This window comes from Rhineura floridana, chromosome 4 (assembly GCF_030035675.1).
Source record: "Rhineura floridana isolate rRhiFlo1 chromosome 4, rRhiFlo1.hap2, whole genome shotgun sequence".
Lineage (NCBI taxonomy): Eukaryota > Metazoa > Chordata > Lepidosauria > Squamata > Rhineuridae > Rhineura > Rhineura floridana.
The window spans coordinates 44,358,626-44,381,499 of record NC_084483.1 but is presented as its reverse complement, the minus strand read 5'-3'; the positions used below and the strand labels follow the sequence as shown (position 1 = coordinate 44,381,499).

The 22,874-nt window shown below is 40.9% G+C and overlaps 1 protein-coding gene across 6 annotated transcripts in view; it reads right to left on the bottom strand.

Moving 5' to 3' along the window:
- The window catches only part of ARHGEF10 (Rho guanine nucleotide exchange factor 10), a 164,303-nt gene that overhangs the window by 82,385 nt on the left and 59,044 nt on the right, over window positions 1-22,874 (bottom strand). For all 6 annotated transcript variants that reach the window (XR_009762151.1, XM_061622894.1, XM_061622897.1 and 3 more), the window contains 8 exons: window positions 21,953-22,067; window positions 18,648-18,754; window positions 14,131-14,208; window positions 13,771-13,950; window positions 10,491-10,607; window positions 9,534-9,626; window positions 2,938-3,108; window positions 1,672-1,817 (listed from right to left, as the gene is read on the bottom strand). Coding sequence is in view for 5 of the 6 variants with exons in the window: in XM_061622894.1 (XP_061478878.1) it covers window positions 1,672-1,817; window positions 2,938-3,108; window positions 9,534-9,626; window positions 10,491-10,607; window positions 13,771-13,950; window positions 14,131-14,208; window positions 18,648-18,754; window positions 21,953-22,067 (1,007 nt within the window). In the remaining variant the exon portion in view is untranslated. The remainder of the gene's footprint in view (window positions 1-1,671; window positions 1,818-2,937; window positions 3,109-9,533; window positions 9,627-10,490; window positions 10,608-13,770; window positions 13,951-14,130; window positions 14,209-18,647; window positions 18,755-21,952; window positions 22,068-22,874) is intronic.

Genomic DNA, 22,874 nt, shown 5'->3' with positions numbered 1-22,874 from the left:
AAGGTGTCCCCGCACTTGTAGTGCGAGTCGTTTCCGACTCTTAGGGTGACGTCTTGCGACGTTTACTAGGCAGACCGTATATATGGGGTGGGATTGCTAGTTATCACTTATTTTGGGGGGGCTTAAAAATACAATATAATGAATGTGACTGCAGTTTAAGGTTGTAGGTGTAAAGAAACCTGGAAGTGTTGCAGAAAGAACAAACGCATACACTCATGAGTAAATATGTTTAGAAACAAGTATGAAAGTGTTGCTGGAACACAAATATACCACATTTGCACATGCAGCCAGATTTGTATGTAAGGTTTATGGCACCAAAATACTGCCCCTATATCATTGTATACTGGGACTTCTCCACTTGTTTGTGAACAATGGGGGAGAAAAGGGGTAAGGTGCCTAACTGCGTTATGCAAAATCCCTTGTCCGTGGAGTAAATAGATTTGCTACACTGTGGTCTAATTATACTATGCAAGCAGTTTTGCAATCCTAACTCTATGTGATCTGATTTGTAGGATGGGGATTAGTGACCTATTTTAAAAAGATGGAGTATGTATATGTCAAAAGAATCTATGCCAGAGCTGGGTCACGTCTCCCAAACTCAAAATATGGATCATTACAATAGTGGTATCTGCAGACAAAACATGCCTTCTAATCCACACAAAAAAGTCAAACAGCTCACAATGAGTTAGGTCTAAACAAGAGGTGGCCTCTAGATGCTATTGGACTACACCTCCCATTATCCCTGACCAATGGTCATAGTAATGGTAATGGCTGATGGGACTTAAGAGTCCCAGCAAAATCTAGAAGGCCACAGAAAGCAGGGTGACTGAGGTCAAGCTCTCAGTTCATCTAACCCAGTACTATACCTCTGGCAGCTGCTCTCCAGCCAATGTATCAAAATTCTTCTTATGTAAAAGACTGAACATGGGATCTTCTGTATAACAAATACACACTCTCATTGAATCTAAGATCATAGCTGTAAGGAGAAAACCAGTGTTTCTTTCTTTCACTAGCCAACACCTCCTGGATCACCACTTGCTTGCTACTTGTGAGTGCTTGGCAACCTTTTGAGGGCAACAATGATCACAAAAGCGGGAGACACTGAGGGAAAGAGGCACAGAACAGGGCACTCACTGTCAGGAATGGTCCTCACAGGACATACTGACAGGTCTTGCAGGAATGGAACGCAGTAGACAAAGAGGTAAGTGGTCCAGCCATCACCACTGCTCTTCCTCCTGGGCGCCCTGCCTGATGCCAGCTTCTCCAACATTCTTCTTCAAGGCACTCCACTCCATTCTCTCCTATTTCAGCAGCTGCAGTAGGATCCCCAACCAAAAGTCCCTCCCCACCCACAGGGCTTTCTGCAGTTACATGTTTTTACTGCTCTCAAGAAATCATATCTTTTTGACAGTGACTGAAGCCAAATGAGGTATGAAGCTAGAGGCAGCAGTGGACACAAAGGTTTCACAGCGTTTAAAGTGGCAGCCTGCTTACCGGGTGGGGTGCCTGCCACTTACAATGACTTTTGGGGTGCTGCTTGATATCTTTTAGGTATTTATTTATCCCCCCAAACCCATAGAACACCTCAACATCAGAGAGGTCAGTACAATTTTAAAAAACAACACAAGTGTTCTGTCATCCCTGTTTTAGAGAATGTGGCTGGAATCTTACCGGACATTCACAGTAGCACACATTAGTACATCATTCAACATGAACAGCCGTCGTTCCTTGGTTTTGACAATTTCTCCTCTGTCATTGTAAACAGTTTCTAACATATCATCGGTTCGTACGAGGAACCTGTTCCCACTGCTTAGTAACTGAAGGGGTGTGTGTGGGGAGAGAGGGAAAAACACACAAATGAACCAATTAATAACACTCCTAGCACTGTTTTTTTCTTTAAAAACTTGTATGACTTTAAAAACTTCAAGTGTACACAATACTTTTTTTGTTAATTTTGCTCTTTTGCTGAAAACATATTATTTGTATTAAAACCCAGACTATTTCAAAAGAAGCGCTTTGGTCATCAGCAATCTTTCTTGAAAAATCACTTTGGGAATGGAGTAAAGGTGTGGTAGTTCCAACTCCATACTCTCTCTGTAGCATGCTGCTAACAAGTCCTTTTCCTTTCCATACCCTTCTATTGCCTATAGGTTGGCAAATCCAGCTCCAGGTGCTGTAGTTATTGATTCCTATTCTGGTGGGATGTTCATAAGACAAGAATGATACAGGCTCAATCCAGTCTTAAAGATGTTTTGACTGTCTTAAAGTGCTAACTATCTTAGTACTCATAGCACTGCAAATCCACCAGATAAACAAACCAACCCATCAGTTTCACTCTTCCAGTTTGCTCCTTGGTTGCACTCACCTTCAGCATTAAGTTCTACTCTTTCAAATGGGAGCAGCAGACACACTTCTAAACCTTTCTCAATTGTGCATTTGGGTCTTTGAATGAGTGCTTTTTTTTTTATGTGTTCACGCCAAGCCTGCTTATTTCATGCTAGTTTGCCAAAGGCATCTTTAAATTTTATTTTATTTCTTGTCTTTGAAACATTTCCTACACTAAATTAGGAAGAAAACATCAAAAGGTGATCCTCCTGGCTGGAATTGCCATTTTTAGTTTGTTTGAAACTGAAACATGTTTGTGCAAAATACATGTTGGAGATATGGGAAAGGATAAATTTTAAAAAAATACTGACTTCGCCAGGTAGACAGCACTTCTGCAATTGCTATCATAAACCACAATGGTATATTTAGAAGATAACATCATTCACAGTGCTATCTTCCATGCAGCTGAACCAAACAGATCACCTCAAAACGCCATATTCCAGTATGGGGGGCAGGCACACCCACACTCTCAATATGGAAACCGTCTGCTTTGTCTAATATCTACTTCCTCTACAGAGAAATCAGGAAGGAGCAAAATGATGCTGCTCCAACCTTGTTCAGATAACGCTCATTCATGGCTTTTGCGATTTGTTTTATTTCACAGCGCTGATCTGCATCCCTTTTCCTTTCATTTAATTTCTCTGCCAATGTTTCAAGCTCTGTGAGCGCCATCTGTAGAGGCAGCCTGTCAGGGTGGCCTTTAGTAGTGTTCTTCAACATATCCTTAAAAGACCAAAAAGGAAAAAAAGCAGAATTAGTATGGTTTCTGTATCAGCATAATTCAAGATTTTTTAAAATGATCTATAATTCAAGATTTTTTAAAATGATCTATAATTCAAGATTTTTTAAAATGATCTATAATTCAAGATTTTTTAAAATGATCTCAACATATCAAAGTAATGACAAATCTTCTGTCCTATCATAATTTTTAAAGTGTATCAATAGCACCTGCTTCAGAATACAGTTGACATGTTAACCGGATACGATCTTTCCCTCAGAATATATAAGCCCTGTTCACATGCAACTCTAAGCCAAACCATGGCTTAACACGCAGGTGTCCAGGGCCAGAGTGCCTCCCCAAGTCCTGCTCCTACCATGCTACCCAGGGCTAAGCCATGGTTTGGCTTAGCATTATATCAAAACCTGGGCTTGTGGTTTATCTCTTCAAGGCCATAAACCTAAACCAAACCTTGGTTACAGTGTGTGGATGGTGTGCAGAGGTGGGGAACCTTTTTAGCCCAGTGGGCCAGATTGTTATCTCCCTCACCCCTTCCAGGCCAAGTCTCAAAGGTGGGCAGAGCCACCCACCTGTCAGTCACCTGACAATACCATCATGTGTCCTTTTTGCCCCCAGGGGTCTTCAGTAGCCCATCAAAGCACTGTTTTATACAGCCCTTTCAAAAAGGCTTTATGAAGATCCAACAATCAGCTGATTGTCAAATCTTCAGAAGCCCCTTTCAAGCTGCTATTTTGTGCAGCCCTGGGGCTTTGCAGATATCACTCAACAACTGAATGGCAGTGCCTGCAAACTCCCTTTCAGCTGACATTGTTAGAAGTGTGACAAGAGCAACTCTCATTTGGTCCTCTAAGCATGGGAGGAGAGATAAAGAGATAGTCCTCCTAGCTGCCACCAACCTGTACTCATCTTTTCTGTCTTCCTTCCGTGTAAACTGACACTTCTCAGGGAGCTGTTCTCACCTCTGACTCACCTTCCTGTCTACTCTTCTCTGCTGACCACCAGAGGAGAAGGAGCCAGCTTCTATTGTCTCCTCTCCTCTAGCATGAGGGGTAATGTCCAAGCATGGTCACTAAATCCTCCAACTTAGTTAGCTAGATAAAAGTAGCATCTTTCCCATCCAGGAAACATTTCTATTAATAATGTAGTCTTTTCGTATTTTGAAACCAAGTCTAAGTCTCAGTGATTCAGAGCAAAGTAAAAGCTTGTTTTTGCTTAGGTAAAAATCACACTCACAATGTACAGAGCGCTGAGCAAGCTACACTAAGCTAAACTGTTAATTTACTAATACTCTATCTCATATATCAGCCATTAGAGTTCAGAGACATCAGGGGGAGGTCGGCATGGCTTCGCCAAAATGACCAAATGGGCCAAATGGGAAGGCCTAGCAGGCCTAATCAGACCACGGACCAGATATTCATTAAATACTTTCACTTAATATGATCTGGAGCAAGACAAACCACAAGCCTATGTTTAGACTCAACATTCAGCAAAACCATGCCTTAGTGCTAGGTGACATAGCAGCAGCAGAAGTGGGGGAAGAGACCAGCAGCTGCAGGCTTTCATTTGGGAACCCTTGTGTTTACCTTTCAGGCTAAACTACAGCCTTTCTTGGCACTATGCACGAACTGGGTCAAACTTAGTTTTACTGTAATATTCTGCCCCTTTTTACTACCTCTAAAGTTAACTGCTTAAGGAAAAAATATTAAATGTCATCAATGGTTCCAAGTCCATCAGATCATAGCCAGTCAGTTAGATTTTGTATCCTTGCGCAAGTTCTGTATTCCTGTGGCTTGCTTTATGTTCTAAAGTATATTTTGCAGCATGTTCCTACCCACTTCCTAGGTAATCTGGAATAAAAGGCGACCAATTTAGCCGTATAATTTTCACAGTTATGAAGCTCATGTGCTCTCGCAGTGGCAGGCTATTAATGGTTTGTGGGGAGAGAAAAAGAGCAAAGGAGAAAAAGCTTAAGAAACTATGAGCTACACGTGGCATCTGTAACAATGTGTTGCAGATGGAGTGCTCCCATTCAGGATTTCATCCATTTAGTTCCATTTCCTCCTCCCCACCCTCCCAAAGAATCCGTTTGGCCTTGGTGCAATCTACCATGCATATAATATAGCAATACAGTATTATTCATATGAATATGCATACTGCATCTTTGCTTCTCAAACTGAGGAAGGGTTACAACTCAGTGGTAAAGCATCTGCTTTGCATGCAGCAGCTCGCGGGTTCCATTCCTGGCATTTCCAGGTAGCGCTGGGTGAGATCTCTGTCTGAAATCTTGGAAAGCTGGTGCCAGTCAGTGTAGACAACCAAGATGGACTAACAGTCTGACTCAGTATAAAGCAGCTTCCTATGTTCCAATGTTTGTTCCGAAGCTAGCCACTGGATAAGGAACTGGATATATATCAAAACAGATGCAATATTTAAAGTGTTCATAAATCCTCTCACACACACCTTTTGAAAACTATATGCATTCATTTGCAGGTGGAGCTGGACAAGATTTGTACCATTTATTGATTAAGTTTGACAGGACCCTGGGAAAACTAGTTTCCTTGGGTTCAGAAATACAACTGCACAGTACATTTCACAGTAGAAATTTGCATCTTATTTTTTATTCAGAATTACCCAAATAAATATGAAGCTCCAATTAATTCACTAATAGGCAAAAAACCTTGCGGTTTAAGAACGTACCTATAGCCCACAGATATTTCTATCAAACTTTAAAAAGCAGGGAAATTGGGCAGCTTTAGTGAATGCACCAGGGGAGCAGGAGACCTGACCTCCTCTCTGAGATATTGGACTGCCCTACACATTTGTCAGAATGCAAACACAATTTGGGTTGGTCTTTCACAGTCCAATCTACTTGCTGTGTAGCTTGGAAGAATTTGGTAACATGTGCCTCTGAGCATATGGTGTGTGGTGGCAACACCTACCATCTCCAAAGATGGAGAATTATATTTTTGTATGTTTGTTGGTGTTCTTCTTACTTTGCTTCTTTCCTGTGTTACTAATGTTTCTACAGAGAATCTAAACTAGAAACGTTTATCTCCCTCATTATTCATCCTAGAAATCTGTGTCAAATTTATTTTTATTAATTTCAAAGCCTTTTTACTGGTCAGTGTCATATGATGGTGAAGACAGCCTTTTGTGTTTAAAATTGGAGGTTATGTTCTATTTCTATTTTGGGTGCATTAACAGTTGAATCTGAAACTGCAGTTTGATGCAAAATCAGACTGATTCCAATATGTTGCTACTTCAGCAATGACACTTAGCTGTGGGAAAAAAGAGGATGCATGTTTTCAGCTTGCTATGTTTAAACCACTTCATTTAAGGCAAGGTGGGCACAGTCAATTAAAAACATAGAGCACACCTAGAATTTTGCTAGAATATATTTCACCTCCCACCGTTTTATCTTGTGCAAATTGAGACACTCCACTGGAGACTATTCTGCAGAAGTCAGTGCCATTATTCCACAATTATGTTTGGAGTATTTTTAGTACAAATTTTGCTCTACTTCACATATTCACAGAAATAGAAACAAAAGAAAATGATTTCCTATAGGAAACTTCACTAAAATTGCAAAGTAAATCAGACATATTTAAAGTGACCATCTGAACTATATCAACTGTCTTAATAATGTTGCTTCCTCCCTGCTAAAACAAAATCAGTACAGCACATGTCTTCTTTCTATTATTTGGGCTGGTTGCAGGTGTTGCCACCACTCACTATATGCTCAGAGGCACATGTTACCAAATTCTTGCAAGCTACACAGCAAGTGGACTGGACTGTGAAAGACCAACCCAAATTGTGTTTGCATTCTAACAAATTTGTAGGGCAGTACAATATCTCAGAGAGGAGTTCAGGTCTCCTGCTCCCCTGGTGCATTCATTGTAGCTGCCCAATTTCCCTGCTTTTTCAAGTTTGATAGAAATATCTGTGGGCTATAGGTACATTCTTAAACCGCAAGGTTTTTTTTTGCCTATTAATGAATTTCCCTGCTTTTTAATCTGGGAGGTAAGAAATGGGATCCTGTCCAAGTTTGCTGAGAATGAATTGATCATTTGCATGCTTATTGAGTTCAGTGGGATTTACTCCCCTGCAGTCATGCTTAGGATAGGTGAAACTGACCACAGGGGATGAGGGGAGGGAACACAGAGGGGAGGACTGGGATGGGAGCAGGCAGGAAGGGGAGGGGAGAAGGACAGGTTTGATCATTTGCATGTTTATTGAATTCAGTGCGATTTACTCCCGTGCAATCATGCTTAGGAGAGGTAAAACTGACCAGTGGGGGAGGGAGGGAGGGCTGGAGTGGTCAGGGGAGGAGGAAGGGAGAGGAGAGGAGAGGGGAAAAGCAGGTCTGATCATTTGCATGCTTATTGAGTTCAATGGGATTTACTCCTATGCAATCATGGTTAGGATAGGAAAAACTGACCATAGGGGAGGGGGGGAAGGACCATATTGGAGGGGGCAAAGGAAAGGGGAGGGTAGGTTTGATCATTTGCAGGCTTATAGAGTTGAATGGTATTTACTTCCGTGCAATCATGCTTAAGATAGGTAAAACTGACCATGGGGAGGAGGAAGGGGAGGGGGAAGGGGAGGGGGATGAGGAGGGAGGGACAAAGGAAGGGAGAGGAAAGAGAGAGGGAATAGGAGAGAGGAGAAGGGAGGGTGGGTTTGATTGTTTGCATACTTTTTGAGTTCAATGGGATTTATTTCTGTGCAATCATGTTTGAAAATGGAAATGGACTGCCTTCAAGTCAATCCTGACTTATGTTGACCCTATGAATAGGGTTTTCATGGTAAATGGTATTCAGAGGTGGTTTTACTATTGCCTTCCTTGAGGCTGAGAGGCAGTGACTGGCCCAAGGTTGCCCAGTGAGCTTCATGGCTGTGTGGGGATTCGAACCCTGGTCTCCCAGGTAGGAGTATGACACTGACCTGGGGGAAGGGGAGGGGCAGGGAGGGGAGGGGATTGGGTGGGTGGGTACTGGGCAGAAGGGAAGCCCCTTTCCTTTATTTGTTTATTTATTTATTCTTTGATTTATACCCCACCCTTCCTCCCAGCAGTAGCCCAGGGCGGCAAACAGAAATGATAAAAACACTTTAAAACATCATAAAAAGACTTTAAAATACATTAAAACAAAACAATGTTAAAAACATTTTAAAAAAGCTTTAAAAACTCTTTTTTAAAAAAGGGTTAAAATATTATTAAAGAAATCATATTAAAAGCAATTCTAACACAGACGCAGACTGGGATAGGTCTCAACTTAAAAGGCTTTTTAAAAGAGGAAAAGTCCTCAAAAGGCACCAAAAAGATAGCAGAGAGCAGAAGGAAAACACTGTGAACAGTATCATTGCTTTTCAGCATTTCCCCCACTTTTTTATTCTACAGCAGGCACTCGTAGCCTCCCATCCAAATTTAAACCAAAGCTGGCCCTGGCCACATCCACACCAGGCTTTTATTTCACTTTGGACAGTCATGGCTTCTCTCAAAGAATCCTCGGAAGTGTAGTTAGTGAAGGGTGCCGAGAGTTGCTAGGAGACACCCTGTTCCCCTCACAGACCTTCAATCAGAGTGGCTGACAAACCACTCTGGCCACTGGAGCTCTCTCAGTGGAACAGACGTCTCCTCTCAGCACCCTTCACAAACTACACTTCCCAGGATTCTCTGAGGGAAGCCATGACTGTCTCAAGTGATATTGAAGTCTGGTGTGGGTGTGGCCCCGATTAGGCAAGCCCAGCAGCTGTGAGTCTGGCTCTTAGAACTCTGACAGTTGGTTCTTACTGAGTATGCCCCGTGCTATCATAGGGTGCCAGCCAAAATTTCTTAAATTAACTAAAAATCAGCCAGGCATTTTAAAAACTTTTAAACTGCAGAAGATGAAGGTCAGAGTATGGGGCAAGGTCAGTATTAAGATTACAGGTACTCTGTGAACATGGCTGATTTTTAATGAATTTCAACAGATTATGAGAACTCTGAGAGAAAAAAGTCCAAAAGGGCTCTGAGGGTTTTCTCTCTCTCTTTAGACTTTGGACTCTCGATTCTCTCTGACTGTTTTGTGTATCGCCATGAAAATTGAGAGGGTTGTTAAGCAAGTGTTTCTGAGTTCAGGACTATATGTTCTGTAAGGTTTTGTTTTGAATTGAGCGTATGGGAAGCATCAGAATGTCATTGGGGGTATTTTCAATTTAACACTGCGGAATGTGAAAAATCCACGCTGGCTATAGTATACAGCCACTCTTGTGGCTGTATAATAAACAACAACAAACATAAGACCGTTAAATGATCTGACTAGTGTAGCCATTGCCACATCCATGCTATTCCAAAACATATCTCAGGGATTTACCAAGGCAGACACAAAGGCAATATGTCACCCACAGTATAATTAATATCATCACTTGCCTGCAGCAGCAAGATGAACTGAGGAAAGCGTTGTATGGGTTTCATCATTAAGCCATAGAGTGTAATTCTATCAGGACTAGATTCTTGGCATTGCTGTAAAGAAAAAGTGTTAAGCCTTTCTTTATATCAGCCACACTTGTTTTTCATGATAGAACACAGGTTGTGTTCACATTTAATGTTCACATTTAAAAGTTGTGTTCACATTTAATGCTGACCATTAACCATAGTTAGGCAAATTAGCCAGCACATGATCTATGTACATGCAACTTAAGCAGTCCTCAGTTTGTGCTAATGTGACCTCTTCTGTATCCCTTTTGGTAGCTGGCCAAAAACTAGATTCCTAGAGGTGGAGACATGCCACATAATGTTGCAGTGTGCAATGTTCAAGTTCAGGATTCCAGACACTCTTATTTTATTTTCCTTCCAACCATCAGCCAGCATTCTGTACCCTTTCAGTGAACACATTCAGGCCTTGTTTGGCTCTTCCTTGTTTGAGTTTTTTCTTAAAGAGTTTTTGTACTTCCGCAAACTTTAGGATTCCCCTGAGCATGCTGGTTCCTTCCCATTGCAAGTGGATGATACCACTGTAGCTTCATAAGAAATGGCCCTTGACAGCCTGAACTTCAGAAACAAAAGGAATGATAGGTCACTAACCAATACGGCATAGATGGCTGTGAAGATTCTGCCATTACTTAAGATCAGACAGTTATGCATCCTTAGATTTAAGTCCAAAAACCTGAACTGAACACTGGCTGTTCAAAATATGACAAATAATGGCCCTTCATTAGGGTGGAGAGTCCACAACCAGCCAGTCATGGATGCCCTGACAGTCCATAAAACTGAACTACCAAAAATGAAGCCATCAATCAAACTATATCTAGAGTCAGATCCTTCCCTCTATTTGTGAAGCCCTGTTTGCCCCATCTACTTCAGAATTTCAAAATCCAATGCACTCACCTTTAAAAACTCAAGGAAGGAAGGCTTTGTGGCACATGTTTTCTTGAGAATCCCCACAGCAGTGCTAAAATTATTTACATACTCACTGTAAGCATCTAGCACCATAGATTTAGAAAACTGAAAATACATTAAAACAGTAAAAGTTAGGAATGTTTTAGATCCTAAGCAGGATCCTAAGTCAGAGTACAAAGTTTCTACAGCTTCCAGTGGATTAACCAACAGAAAAACTTTAATATAAACAACATGTCACATCATTTGTTAAGAAAGGATGATTAATGGTTCTTCTAGAATAGGAGTAACTAACATTTTTCAGCCCAAGGGCCGCACTGACTGTCAGCCAAGGGCCACATACCAGCAGTGGGCATAACCAACATACACTTATACATATGTGCCCGCAGATACACACATACACTCACCATACACACAGCACACATACATGCAGTGTCATCATACACCAACCTACACATATAGCACACACACAGTGATCCTCTCTCTCGAGCATTCATTGGGAAGAGGAAATGCTATCTATCAATCATTCCATGAAAATCAAAATGCAGCATTTCACCATGTTCCCATCTCAAGAATGTATGCTTAAAACATTATGTTCTTTAGTTTCTGCGAGGAACACCCCCTTCCACACTCCCACTCCTGATACACAGGAGCGGACACATTTTAAAAGTGTCTCACTTTACATAGCAAAAACTTGTATGTTGGTAAAGCTGCTGCTGGGTCTCCCCTTGGCTGTCTCCCCATACCTTATATCTGACAGGGAGATATCATCTCTCCCAACTATTCCTGACAAGAGCCAAAGCTACAGAAAGCTTACTGAACAAAACTTTCCAAGCATTGTGGAAGTGTTGATGAATGAGGAAATAATTTTTGGGGAATGTGCATTATGTATTTCTATGCAAATTCAGGGAACCTTAAGACCCCCAAGAACACAGGAAGTAACATAACATTACAATGGGAAATAAGGACAAAGAAACAGATAATAAGCATTTTAACAATATTTTTAAATATAAAAACAGCAACAAATTTGGGGGATTTTGGTCTGTATATAAATACAGCCCACAGGCTAGCTACCCTTGCTCGAAAACTTTTACAAAAGACAAAACTAAAAATTTTCACAAACTGTAGCTCAGCACATTGATTTCTCTGGAATAAGGTTTATCTCTTATTTATTTTACAAATTTATAAAATGCTTCACAGCCTGAAACCATCAAAGCTGTGTACAAGATAAAAATGAGATAAACTACAATTTCTACGAACAATAAAGCCAGTTAATATTTCATAAATAGTTGGGTCACACCTCAGGGAAAGCATTCTTAAACAAAAATGTCTTCAGTAGATCTCTAAACATCATAATGCTAGATGCTTGTCTAATTTCAGCTTGTAACTGATTCCACAGGGCTGGAACTACAACACCAAGAGCCCAATTTCCAGTTCAAACTAAGGCTGTGAGCACACTAGTCATCTACAGCAAAGCATTTCCATTGGTCACACCTGGAGGGGGAATGGGTTGATCTGACAATCAGTTGTGAAATCTCTTTGAAGAGAATTTTTTTAAAAATGCACTCAAGCTGATTCCACCAGGTTTTACAGTAAAAAGGGACAGGTTTTAACTACTGTTGTGTGCCCTCATTTTCAGAAAATAGAGGTGGAGATCCACTGGAACCGGCAGAACAGTAAATGTGTCTCTACCTCAAGTGTGCTTCAGCATCCTCTCTAGATTAGCATCTGCCCTTAAATCAACACTTAAATGTCATAGAAGTTATAAGGTGGTCAAATTAGAATATACTGTAGTTAAGGTCAGTGATCATTCAAGAATAGAGTTGGAGGGTGAAGAAATAGTTCAATCACAGTCTATACATCCTACATTGGGACTAGCAATGTCACCAATGTTCATTATACAAACCTCAGCAACTCAAAATGATGCAGCAACCATTCTGAAAGCCAAGTAGTTCGGGTCAGCGCCTGGATGTCAAAGTGCCCGGGAACACTATGTACATGACCAGAGTTCCATGGCAAAAAGCAGGATGTAAACGCAACACACACACAAAACTCACCTTTAATCTGAGGTGAGCATTATGTCTCTGTGAGTTCTTCAATTTCAGATTTCAGTCCATACTGAGAATAACTCGCCTCTCCTAACTTCCCATTTACCTGACTTGGTGTCAACATCAGCAATTGTGACAGTGATGTTGTCTTTCTGGAGACATCCAAGCCCTGGTGCCTGGCAGGGCTGGATTATCAATTAGGCTTAATAGGCTGAAGCCTAGGGGCCTGGAGCTCTTGGGGGCCCATGATCCGTGGAAGCAGGACAGGAGCCGCGGATCGCGGGACAAGAGCTTCTGAACCGCCCGCCATCCCCCCGCTTCACTTACCTTTTTCTCTGCTGTTTTTTTGCAGTTTGCCATCAATCAAGAAGGTGGCCAAGGTTTCCCTAAGGGGCTGAAGCCTCTGCCACCATCTTGGTTGATGGCACACATGCATGCTACACGCGCACATTGCTGCCATCAACCAAGATGGGGCAGAGGCTTCAGCCCCTTAGGGAAACCTCGGCTGCCATCTTGATTGATGGCAAACCTGTGCGCAGTGTGAGCAGCCGCAAAAAAAGCAGAAAGGTAGCTGAAGCGGGTGGGTGGGATGGGATGGGACAGGACGGCGGGCAACTCAGAATCAGCCTAGGGGCCCTCCTCCGCTTAATCCAGCCCTGGTGCCTGGTGGTATACTTCTAAAGCAGCATCCCAAATATCATGGGGACAAATTTTTTTCAGAGTGCTTGAGTCCTTTCTGTGCATGTCCAGTACTTGGGGAAAGTCGTATTTTCTAGGGCAGGGATAGCCAATATGGTGCCCTCCAGATGTTGCTGGCCTACAAAGTCATCCCTGACTATTGGCCATGCTAGCTTGGGCTGATGGGAGTTGAAATCCAATAACATCTGGAGTACCACAGGTGGGCTACCCCTGTTCTAGGGTCTTTGGCATTCTGTAACTACATTCCAGCAGGTCTGGAGGCCTTGGTTGAGACTTTTCAGCTGTTGCCACTGCCAGGAAACTGAGGAGGTGGTGGCAGGCCAGGCTACACAGACACACAGGCAGAGGCTGAGGGCAAGATGTTTGGACTCCCTTGAACTCTGCTCATCATGAGTGTAAGGGAGATCGGAATTGAGCTTGGAACAAACATCTTTTAAAATTATTTTTGCAGGCCTCAGTTCTGAATCAAGCAGACAGGACTGGAGTGAGTTTGGCCAACTATATAGCTATGATTGTTTACGTACTGAAGCAACAAAGACATCTCCAATCATTTCGACAGAATCCCACTCAGAGACACGACTGGCCAATGCTATTTGAAACATTGAATGGCACTGAAGAATTTCCTTAATTCGATAAAACACCATCTTTAGTTTTCTCTCACTCAATAATTTGGGTTCCATCTCTGAAAGAGGCTTCTCGTATTGCTGAAATTAAAAAGTATAATTTGAATAGTTACAACATAATAATATTCAAATAAAAGTTTTTCATTATAAATACATTGGTAACAACTAATCACACAATTGACATGTGTGTCACCTTATTTCTAATAAAATAATGATCCATTTGTTTTCAAAGTTATAAAAAGGCAAAAGGCATTTAGTTACCTCTAGAATCCTTTTGAGAGCATCCACATAATTTTTCTCACTGTCAACCACAGCACCTAAAATATATCTTCTCACCACCTGTTAAATAAACACACAGAAAAGGAATAACATATTAAGAACTGTGGTTAAGGAATACCTCCATACCGAGCTTAGCCATAGTTAATAGTACTAGATTCTCTCCCCATCAGGGCTTCTTAGCCAAGTTCAAACTCTCATTGAGAACCTGATTTGAGTTAACCACAGTTAAGGCAGGAAGAGCCTGGCTTCAGGGAGGAAAGAGTCTGAGAAGAGCCTCTGTACTGTTCTGTGGTCCACTCCTGGTCTTAGGTGAAGAGAGACAGTGGCACACTTCTACCAGCCCCATGAGGAATATTTTCAACTTACTCTAATTTGGTATCTACATTACAGAAACTTGCCCAGTGATTAAAAAACTTTGGAAAAAAGGGGAAAGAGTTCAAGAGATGAGCACAAAAAGATGACAGGGAAGTAAAGATATAAAAAAAGGTAGTCAGTGGCCAGTCTTCCTACCTGGAGGCATTCAAAAGGCAACTGGACAGTCACCTGCCGGGTATGCTTTAAATTGGATTACTGCATCAAACAGGTAGTTGGACTCGATGGCCTTATAGGCCCCTTCCAACTCTACTATTCTATGAGTCTACCTGCCTTCCTGGTGGATCATGGAAAATAACTATAAGCAACTAACATCAGTAGCAGTATATAGGGAGGGAAGAGACAAGCCCACTCCAACTCTAGGCACAGGACAACTTATAAGCTCCCCCCCCCCGGTTTTATCTCACAACTTAAAGATATGCATCACAGTCACTTCAAAATTACTGCCTTTGTAGCCTTAATCAACAGCAATTTTATAAAAAAAAGTTTGCATCTAGCAGAAATGTTTCTGCTATAGGCCCACACACATGGCCAGCTAGACCTGATGCTTTGCTGAATTACAGCTCTCTGCATGGAAGAGGACAGATGGTGGTATCAAAGCTCCAAAACAGGTGTCGGTACCTATTTTAACTATCTTATTGAATATATAAGGGCAGGTGCCACTTTAACTTTAGAAGGCATCCCCAGGTACCGATACATGTCATGAGCACAAACCTCACTTTACATGACTGGAGTTTCTATATACCTGATATATTTAAAAACAAACAACTACGCATTGTGTACATAAGCTACAACAGCTAAAGAAATATTCCACTTACAAGTACAATTATATCAGCACGACCAAATATTCTGAACTGAATGTACAAGGCAGATCAAAATCAAGCTTATTTTCTTATTATACAAGCATTCATCTCTCACCTAACTGAAGAACAGGCAGATATCTAAGTTTAGCTTGCAACCTGTTGCATCCAAAGCAAGCTAAGAGTAAGCACATCTTCCCCCACCCAGCATAACACCCTTCCTGCATTATCTGAAGGAAAATTGAGAGCTACATATTCACCTTTCAGGTTTTGCAGCAGAGAATGGGAGTGCCAACGGTGTTGCTCACTGCTCTGCTTCAAATGCCAGCATTACTTGCCACTGCATTGTTGGGTTTGGGAAGAATGGGATGGGAATCTAGAATGAGTCCATGCACCACTTTCTCACTGAACAGCTGAAGTGAACATTTGTGAGGCTTTGGGATGACAGGGTTATAGGACATTCTTTTTCCCTCAGCTGATTACCACTGCAACAGTTTCTCTTCCTTTTCCTGCATCCTCCAAAGCATGTATTGCTGCCTTCCATTATGCATGTAAGCAGCTATAATTTATGAGCAGTTAGAATGTTTGTTCACATTTTATAACATCTCTCAGCAGTTCAGCTACTCTGAAAGCATAGGTCGTACAGGCAATGGGTATACGTTTCAGAAACAGCCTGCATTCTTTTCTTCCTGCCCTCCCAAACTCCTTGGATTTTTTTTTTTAAAGAGAAGCAGCAATCAACACTGCCAAAATCTTTTTGTGAATAACATTCATCTCTACAACTGAGGCAAATACCTTAGCAGTTTGCTTCAGGTTATGTCCAACTAACTCATACTCCCAGCAGACCCACTGAAATCAATGGACACACTTAAGTCCACTGATTTCAATGAGTGTTCTTTGAGCATGACTTTGTTGGATACAATCTTCTCTGTTTGCTATTATGTTCAAATTCACTAATAGGCAAAAAACCCTGTGGTTTAAGAATGTACCTATAGCCCACAGATATTTCTATCAAACTTTAAAAAGCAGGGAAATTGGGCAGCTACAGTGAATGCACCAGGGGAGCAGGAGACCTGGTCTCCTCTCTGAGATATTGGACTGTCCTACACATTTGTCAAAATGCAAACACAATTTGGGTTGGTCTTTCACAGTCCTATCCACTGTAGTTTGGAAGAATTTGGTGACATGTGCCTCTGAGCATATGGTGAGTGGTGGCAACACCTGCAATCAACCCAAAGAATAGAAAGCAGACGTGTGATGTGCTGATCCTGGCAAGGTCAGTAACAGGATTACAGGTACTCTGTGAACTTGGATGATTTTTAATGAATTTCAAGAGATTATGAGAACTCAGAGAAAAAAGTCCAAAAGGGCTCTGGGTTTTCTCTTTCTGTCTTTAGACTTTGAACTCTCGATTCTTTCTGACTGTTTTGTTTATCGCCATGAAAATTGACAGGGTTGTTAAACAAGTGTTTCTGAGTTCAGGACTATAAGTTTTGTAAGGTTTTGTTTTGAAATGAGCATGTGGGAAGGATCAGAATGGCATGGGGGGTGTTTTCAATTTAACACTGCGGAATGTGAAAAATTCATGCTGGCTGTATAATTGTTACTGAATACCATGTCTAATCCTAATGGAAAACAATTTAGGTTCAAAAAACAATGTTGATTCACTGAAGAACTTTCTGAACTAAAAATGACAAGAACCAAGATGCTTAAGTTTCTACAGTTTCTTGCCGTGGTAAGTGGCAAAGCACAAAGACTGAACCAGGCATCCTATTATGCCACCCTGTGACTAGCAGCTGTAGGTGCAGGTTTAAATATATTTTGTTCAAATTCAACTATATCATGTAAAGCAGGGGTGAGCGAACTTAGTTCCTCCAGATATTGTAGGACTCCAACTCCCATCAGCCCCAGCCAGTATGGGCATCAATCAGCGATTATTATTATTATTATTATTATTATTATTATATTTACACCCCACCCTTCCATCCAGCAGGAGCCCAGGGCGGCAATGAGATGATGGGAGTTGTGAGCCAACAATATCTGGAGGACCAAAGGTTAACCTGAAGTAAAGGCTTATAACAATCCCTAGCTTGGTCACCGGTGGTAAGTACAGATTGACTCAAGTGAAGCTGTATGAAAGTTTTTAAAACCAGGAATCTAACAAAAGATATGAGTGGGTAGGTTCTATGGTCAAGAAAGGTATTAAGTAAATAATCTGCTGCAGCCTTCATCCGCCTGGCATCTCCTGGATTACGTAATTGTCCGTGCCAGAGATCGTCGTGATGTACTCCTCACCAGGGCCATGACGAGTGCTGATGACTGCTGGACAGATCACCGACTAATTCGATCCACTATGGCCATTAATATTGTTCCTCAACATAGGCTCCAAGGAAGAAAACCAAGGCGTAAAATGAACATCCATGCCCTTCAAGATCCTATTAAGTGAGCTTGCTTTCAAACAACTCTCAAGAAACATCTACCTACGGAACTCCCTGAAAACGTTGAGGAACACTGGATTAAACTGAAGACTTCCATTATTGCAGCATGTGAACAAACTATTGGATACCAACCTATGTCCTCACTGTGGGAGGCTGTGTGGATCCAGAATTGGCCTCCACAGTCACTTATGGACCCACCGCTAAAGACCTTATATTGGAAGACAATCTTACTCGGCCACGAGTGATCACCAATGAATAAATGAATGAATGAATATGTAAATAATTCCACACTCTGTGAAGCCTCAACAGCGCTCTGTGTGTGTGTGTGAGAGAGGGGGGGGAGGGAGAGGGAGAGAGAGAGAGAGAGAGAGATGTGCCTTCAAGTCGATTATGGCTTATGGAGACCCTACGAATCAGCGACCTCCAATAGCATCTGTTATAAACCACCCTGTTCAGATCTTGTAAGTTCAGGTCTGCGGCTTTTTTTATGGAATAAAGTGCTATAGTAGGAAGATATTTGGGGCAAGTTATTTATTAAATCGATTTTGGATTTGCTGTTGAAAATTTAGATTCCACACAATCGCAGGAAATGAGTATATCAAAATGAAATAAGCATATTAACATGCTGTCTGCAAAGAGTTAAAGAGAATTCTACTCATCATTGAGGTTTATGAAACAAAACTTTCATATGCCCTCAAAGAACCAACCCAGGGGATTTACCATGTGAGCAATTTGCTCATATTTGAATCAAATTGATTTGCACCTCTGCTTTGTAAAAGGCAAATGAAAAATGTGTAAGTAAAAGTATTGCACATCTTATTCTACAACAGGCTCACAAAGCAAGAAAAAGAAACAGTGTGTGTTCAGTTTCAACTTCCATTACACAAACCTGTTGTTGTGATAATCCATCAGGCATAGGAGTCATAATTGCTTCTGTGTGCATACAGTCTACATCAATAAATAGCTCCTCTTCTTGCAGACAGGTGGGTCTATGATCTAGAAATATTTTAATATGCTAGATTTCATACACTTAGATATTACAGGGTCAGGCAATGAAATTTTTCTCATTTAAATGAAACTATAGCATCTCTGCATTTGCTTCAGTATTATTTCATGCAATGAATATTCATCCACAATGGAGAGATTTGAAGCTCTAAAAACCAAACGATGTCTGGGATGCAAGTTCATCATAGTGTCCATTCAGAACCATTAACTATAAGCATACAGAAATTATGGGAAGTAACAACATATTGCTTTTACTAGATCAGAGATTAATAAAATAATTGGCCTTGAGATTGTTATCAATGCTCCTCTTTTAGGCAAGCAAGGGATTAAAAGCAAAAAAAAAAAACCCACAAGAAGAATTTCCTGGCATACTCATATGTAAACTATAACCCGTCTTAGTTGTTGTTTTGCACCTTGCTGCTTCTTTCTCCACATGCAAAAATGACTGCATAAGAAGCCACAGCAAGTGATATAAGCCGCATGGCTTCAACATCAACTTATATGGGAAAAAGTTAGCAAATAAAGGTACACTTAAGACCACTTAATGTATTTACAGATTTAGGACAGCGTTCATAATTTACATAGAAGACGTGTCAGCTACCTGCACGCCAGTGTTTGCTGCAGTGTGTTCAGCATGAAGACATGAGCAGCTGGCGGGGTAGCACTGCTTATCTGACCTCCCATCACTGTGGAGTACCAGGAGGGTAAGGCGTGAGGTAGTGGTAAGGTTGCCCTGGTGTGAATGCACTGGAAGGAGCACTGGATTGGCTCTACTGGTGCATTTACACTACACTGACGTCACTGCCGCCTGCCTGTCCCTAATACACCTCATAACAGCAAAGGCATCAGTGAGAGGCTGGGTAAGCTGCACCACCTCACCCACTGCATGAAAATCATCACACAATAGATATGCAAAAGGAAACCACAGTCTATTGCTTTCATCTGATGTATACCCACTGTGTGTTTTACAGACATGGCTCCCCTTCATTTTGTTGCACCTAACACGTGATAGCTGCACAGATGAAGTATTATACATATTTTAAATGCAAATGAAATAAATCTTCTGTACAAAGAGGAACTTGGTCCTACAAGCATGCATCATCATGAATAATAGCTACAAGTGTTTATTCTTTTGTACTTTCAGTAGTGAACTGCAGCCAATTGCAGCTTCCACCTAAATGAACATGTGCTAGGTATATGTATAGTAGAACAATTTTCCTTCAAACAGCCATCTATGCCCAGATCAGAACACATACTGAGTCAATCAGCAAAAACCCATTATTTCTGACAGTCAAGTACAGTGCTGTATAACACATTGATCAATTATTCTGGCAGTGAAGGTCAAAAACCCCTATCAATATCTGAGAAGATTAAAATAAAAAAGTTGGAAGGGTCCTACATCTTCATATCTGGAAGCCCATCAACATAGCCTCTTTTGACGCTATTTGCATTAGAATAGACCTGTGACCCATGATCTGTGTCTACGGCAGTAGAATAATTTAGATATTTATAATTTTAAAGTTGTCCTTCTAAAACACATCTTTAGTAAAAGTCAGAAGTTTGCTAAGTGCAAATCTTGAAGAATATTTGATATGATGTAGCCTAAAGTGAATTGTTGGAGTTAGCAATAGGCTGGCTTTTTATGCTGAGTAACTTTAGTTGAGATTTAGAATTGGGTACCACGCTCATACAGAACAAGTGTATTTTATTTTATTCTATTTTATTTATAACTGAACAGAAGTTACTTGGACCTGGACAATGTTGGTCAAGTCATCTGTTTCTGTTCTGGGAAGAAAGTTATAAACAACAATTATTATATACAGGACTTGGCTTACAAATTAAACCAATTTATTTGCACACGCAGGTTTTCTATTGGAATGGGTAACCGCAGACCTGGGACCAAATGCAGCCCTTCAGCCCTCTGGACTCTCCCAAGGCCATGCCCCTCACTGCCATAGTACATACCCTCCTTGAATTCTGCTTAGAATGGGTCATTGAACTGCCATGATGCCTCTTGATTGCCTGGATAGAGAGGTAGTGAGGGGTTGTTTGTGTTTAAAAACCTCTAAATGATGTGTGGCTGGATTGTAGACTAATGTACAAAGGTTAAGTATCCCATCTCCTCACTGGTCCTGTTCCCCTTAACTCTGGCCCTGCCCACAGGGGCATGAAGTTCCCACAAGACTGCTCACAACAAAATGCAGCCCTTAGGATGAAAAGGATTCCTCACCCACATTCACATGATTTTATGCCTTGACATAGCTAAACTAATCAGTATTTGAGAAGTAAAATTTTTTTGGGAGGGGTCTTACTTCACATCAGTTACTGTTATCTGGGAAGAAATAAGAAATCTGCTTGATTTCTCAATGCTGTGTGATACCTCCTGGCAACAGCCAAGATAAATCTGTTTTCTAAAGTAGCCTCTTGACACACAAATTATGAACTTGAAAGGCAAATAAGGACGCTCTGGGATATTATTTTTTACAACACTTTCCCCCTCAAGATAAATGCTATAGGAAGGCATTTGATCAGTTGTCTATAGATTTCACAGCTTGCTTTTCCCCCAAAAAAGCTTGAGATGTTTTAAACTCTTTGAGATGGTTTAAACAGGGGTGGGGAACTTTTCAGCACTGTGGCCCCATTTGTGATGAGAGATACTTCAACATCCTATTCTTTCCAATGCATTTAAGACCTTTAATGTACCCAAGCCTTTTCTGATCAATATTTTTTAATCATTGTCTGCTGTTAATTTTTTAACTACTATTATTAACTGCATTATCATTGGTTTATATTTTATACTTATCTTTGTTTGTGTGTGTGCACCACTGGTAATTGAACAAGGCAAGCACTTTATAAATCTTTTAAAATAATAACAAACATTTTTTTCTGTCAAGGGCTGCATTTCTGCAGGCATAATCTCTCACAATATGGTGATATCTCCTTTTCTTTCTATGTCCCTCTCCCTCCCCATCCATTGGGCTGCAGAGGTCCAAACCAACTGCTTGCAGGTTTCCTTCCCCCTTCCATTGCTCCAACTATTTTGACTCCCCCACATGCTTCAAATTAAGCTAAGGGCTGCATGTGGCTACTATAGTATAGCTAGTATTTTTTTTAAAAAAAAGAGTTTAGCAAATGACAATTATGAACATGCACCAATTTTTCTTTAAAAAGAAAAGATTTAATACCTACCATGACTAATAAATGACTTTGTTCTAATGAATGACCGACCTTTCTTCACAGCAGCTTTAGTTTTTTCTAGCCCATCTTTGGTGCCTTCCCTAGCTGCCCTCATTAGCTTTTGCATCTGCAAGACAGTATTGAACACATTCAACAAGATCAGTGAATAGTAAGAGTGGGATTCAATGGCTTGTTAAGTTTTGTAGCAAGTAGTAGGAGCCTGCAAAAAGTTGCTCTTAAAAAGAACACTGTCAAGTTGGGAAGGCTAAACTCCCCCTGTTTAGACAGACCTTTCTTATTTTACATATTTGCTATGAAAGCATATATTCACACATACAATAGGTGTATGATGTTTCCCCCTTAACAGAACCTGAATAAACTCCATCCAACTTTTTTTAAGGAATGGAAGTCCAAAGAGTATCTAATGAGTTAAAGTTGAATGCCATATTTTCAGCACTCAGCATGGCAGAGTTCTAAAGAGCTCTCCTGGTATCAAGACACTGTATCTACTAACATGTTTAAAAACACACTCAAAATAAATTGATTGCAGAATTGCAACACTATGTTCCTAAAATACTTCTAATGCAAATGACTAACTCCATACCTTATGGCTAATCTGACAAAAAAAACAACCCCAAACATCTAACTTATTTTCAAAGAAATGCATTTCTCTTGAAGTCCTCTAATGAACTAGCACAAGTTAAAATCTGAGTGGATGATCCAGTTCCTGCTCTCCATGCATGAAATTGGGAGATCCACTGGTATGGTAATTTACTTGCATGCATAGCTCACTACACTTGATGGAATGGATCTGAAGAGATACAGTGGGTAACCCCTGGTTTTGGTTCGCATTTACACACAGTTCCAACATCTTTCCTTTGTGGTAAATTGTACCCCCTCCCAACCTCATTAAAAAGTATAATGTTATATAATG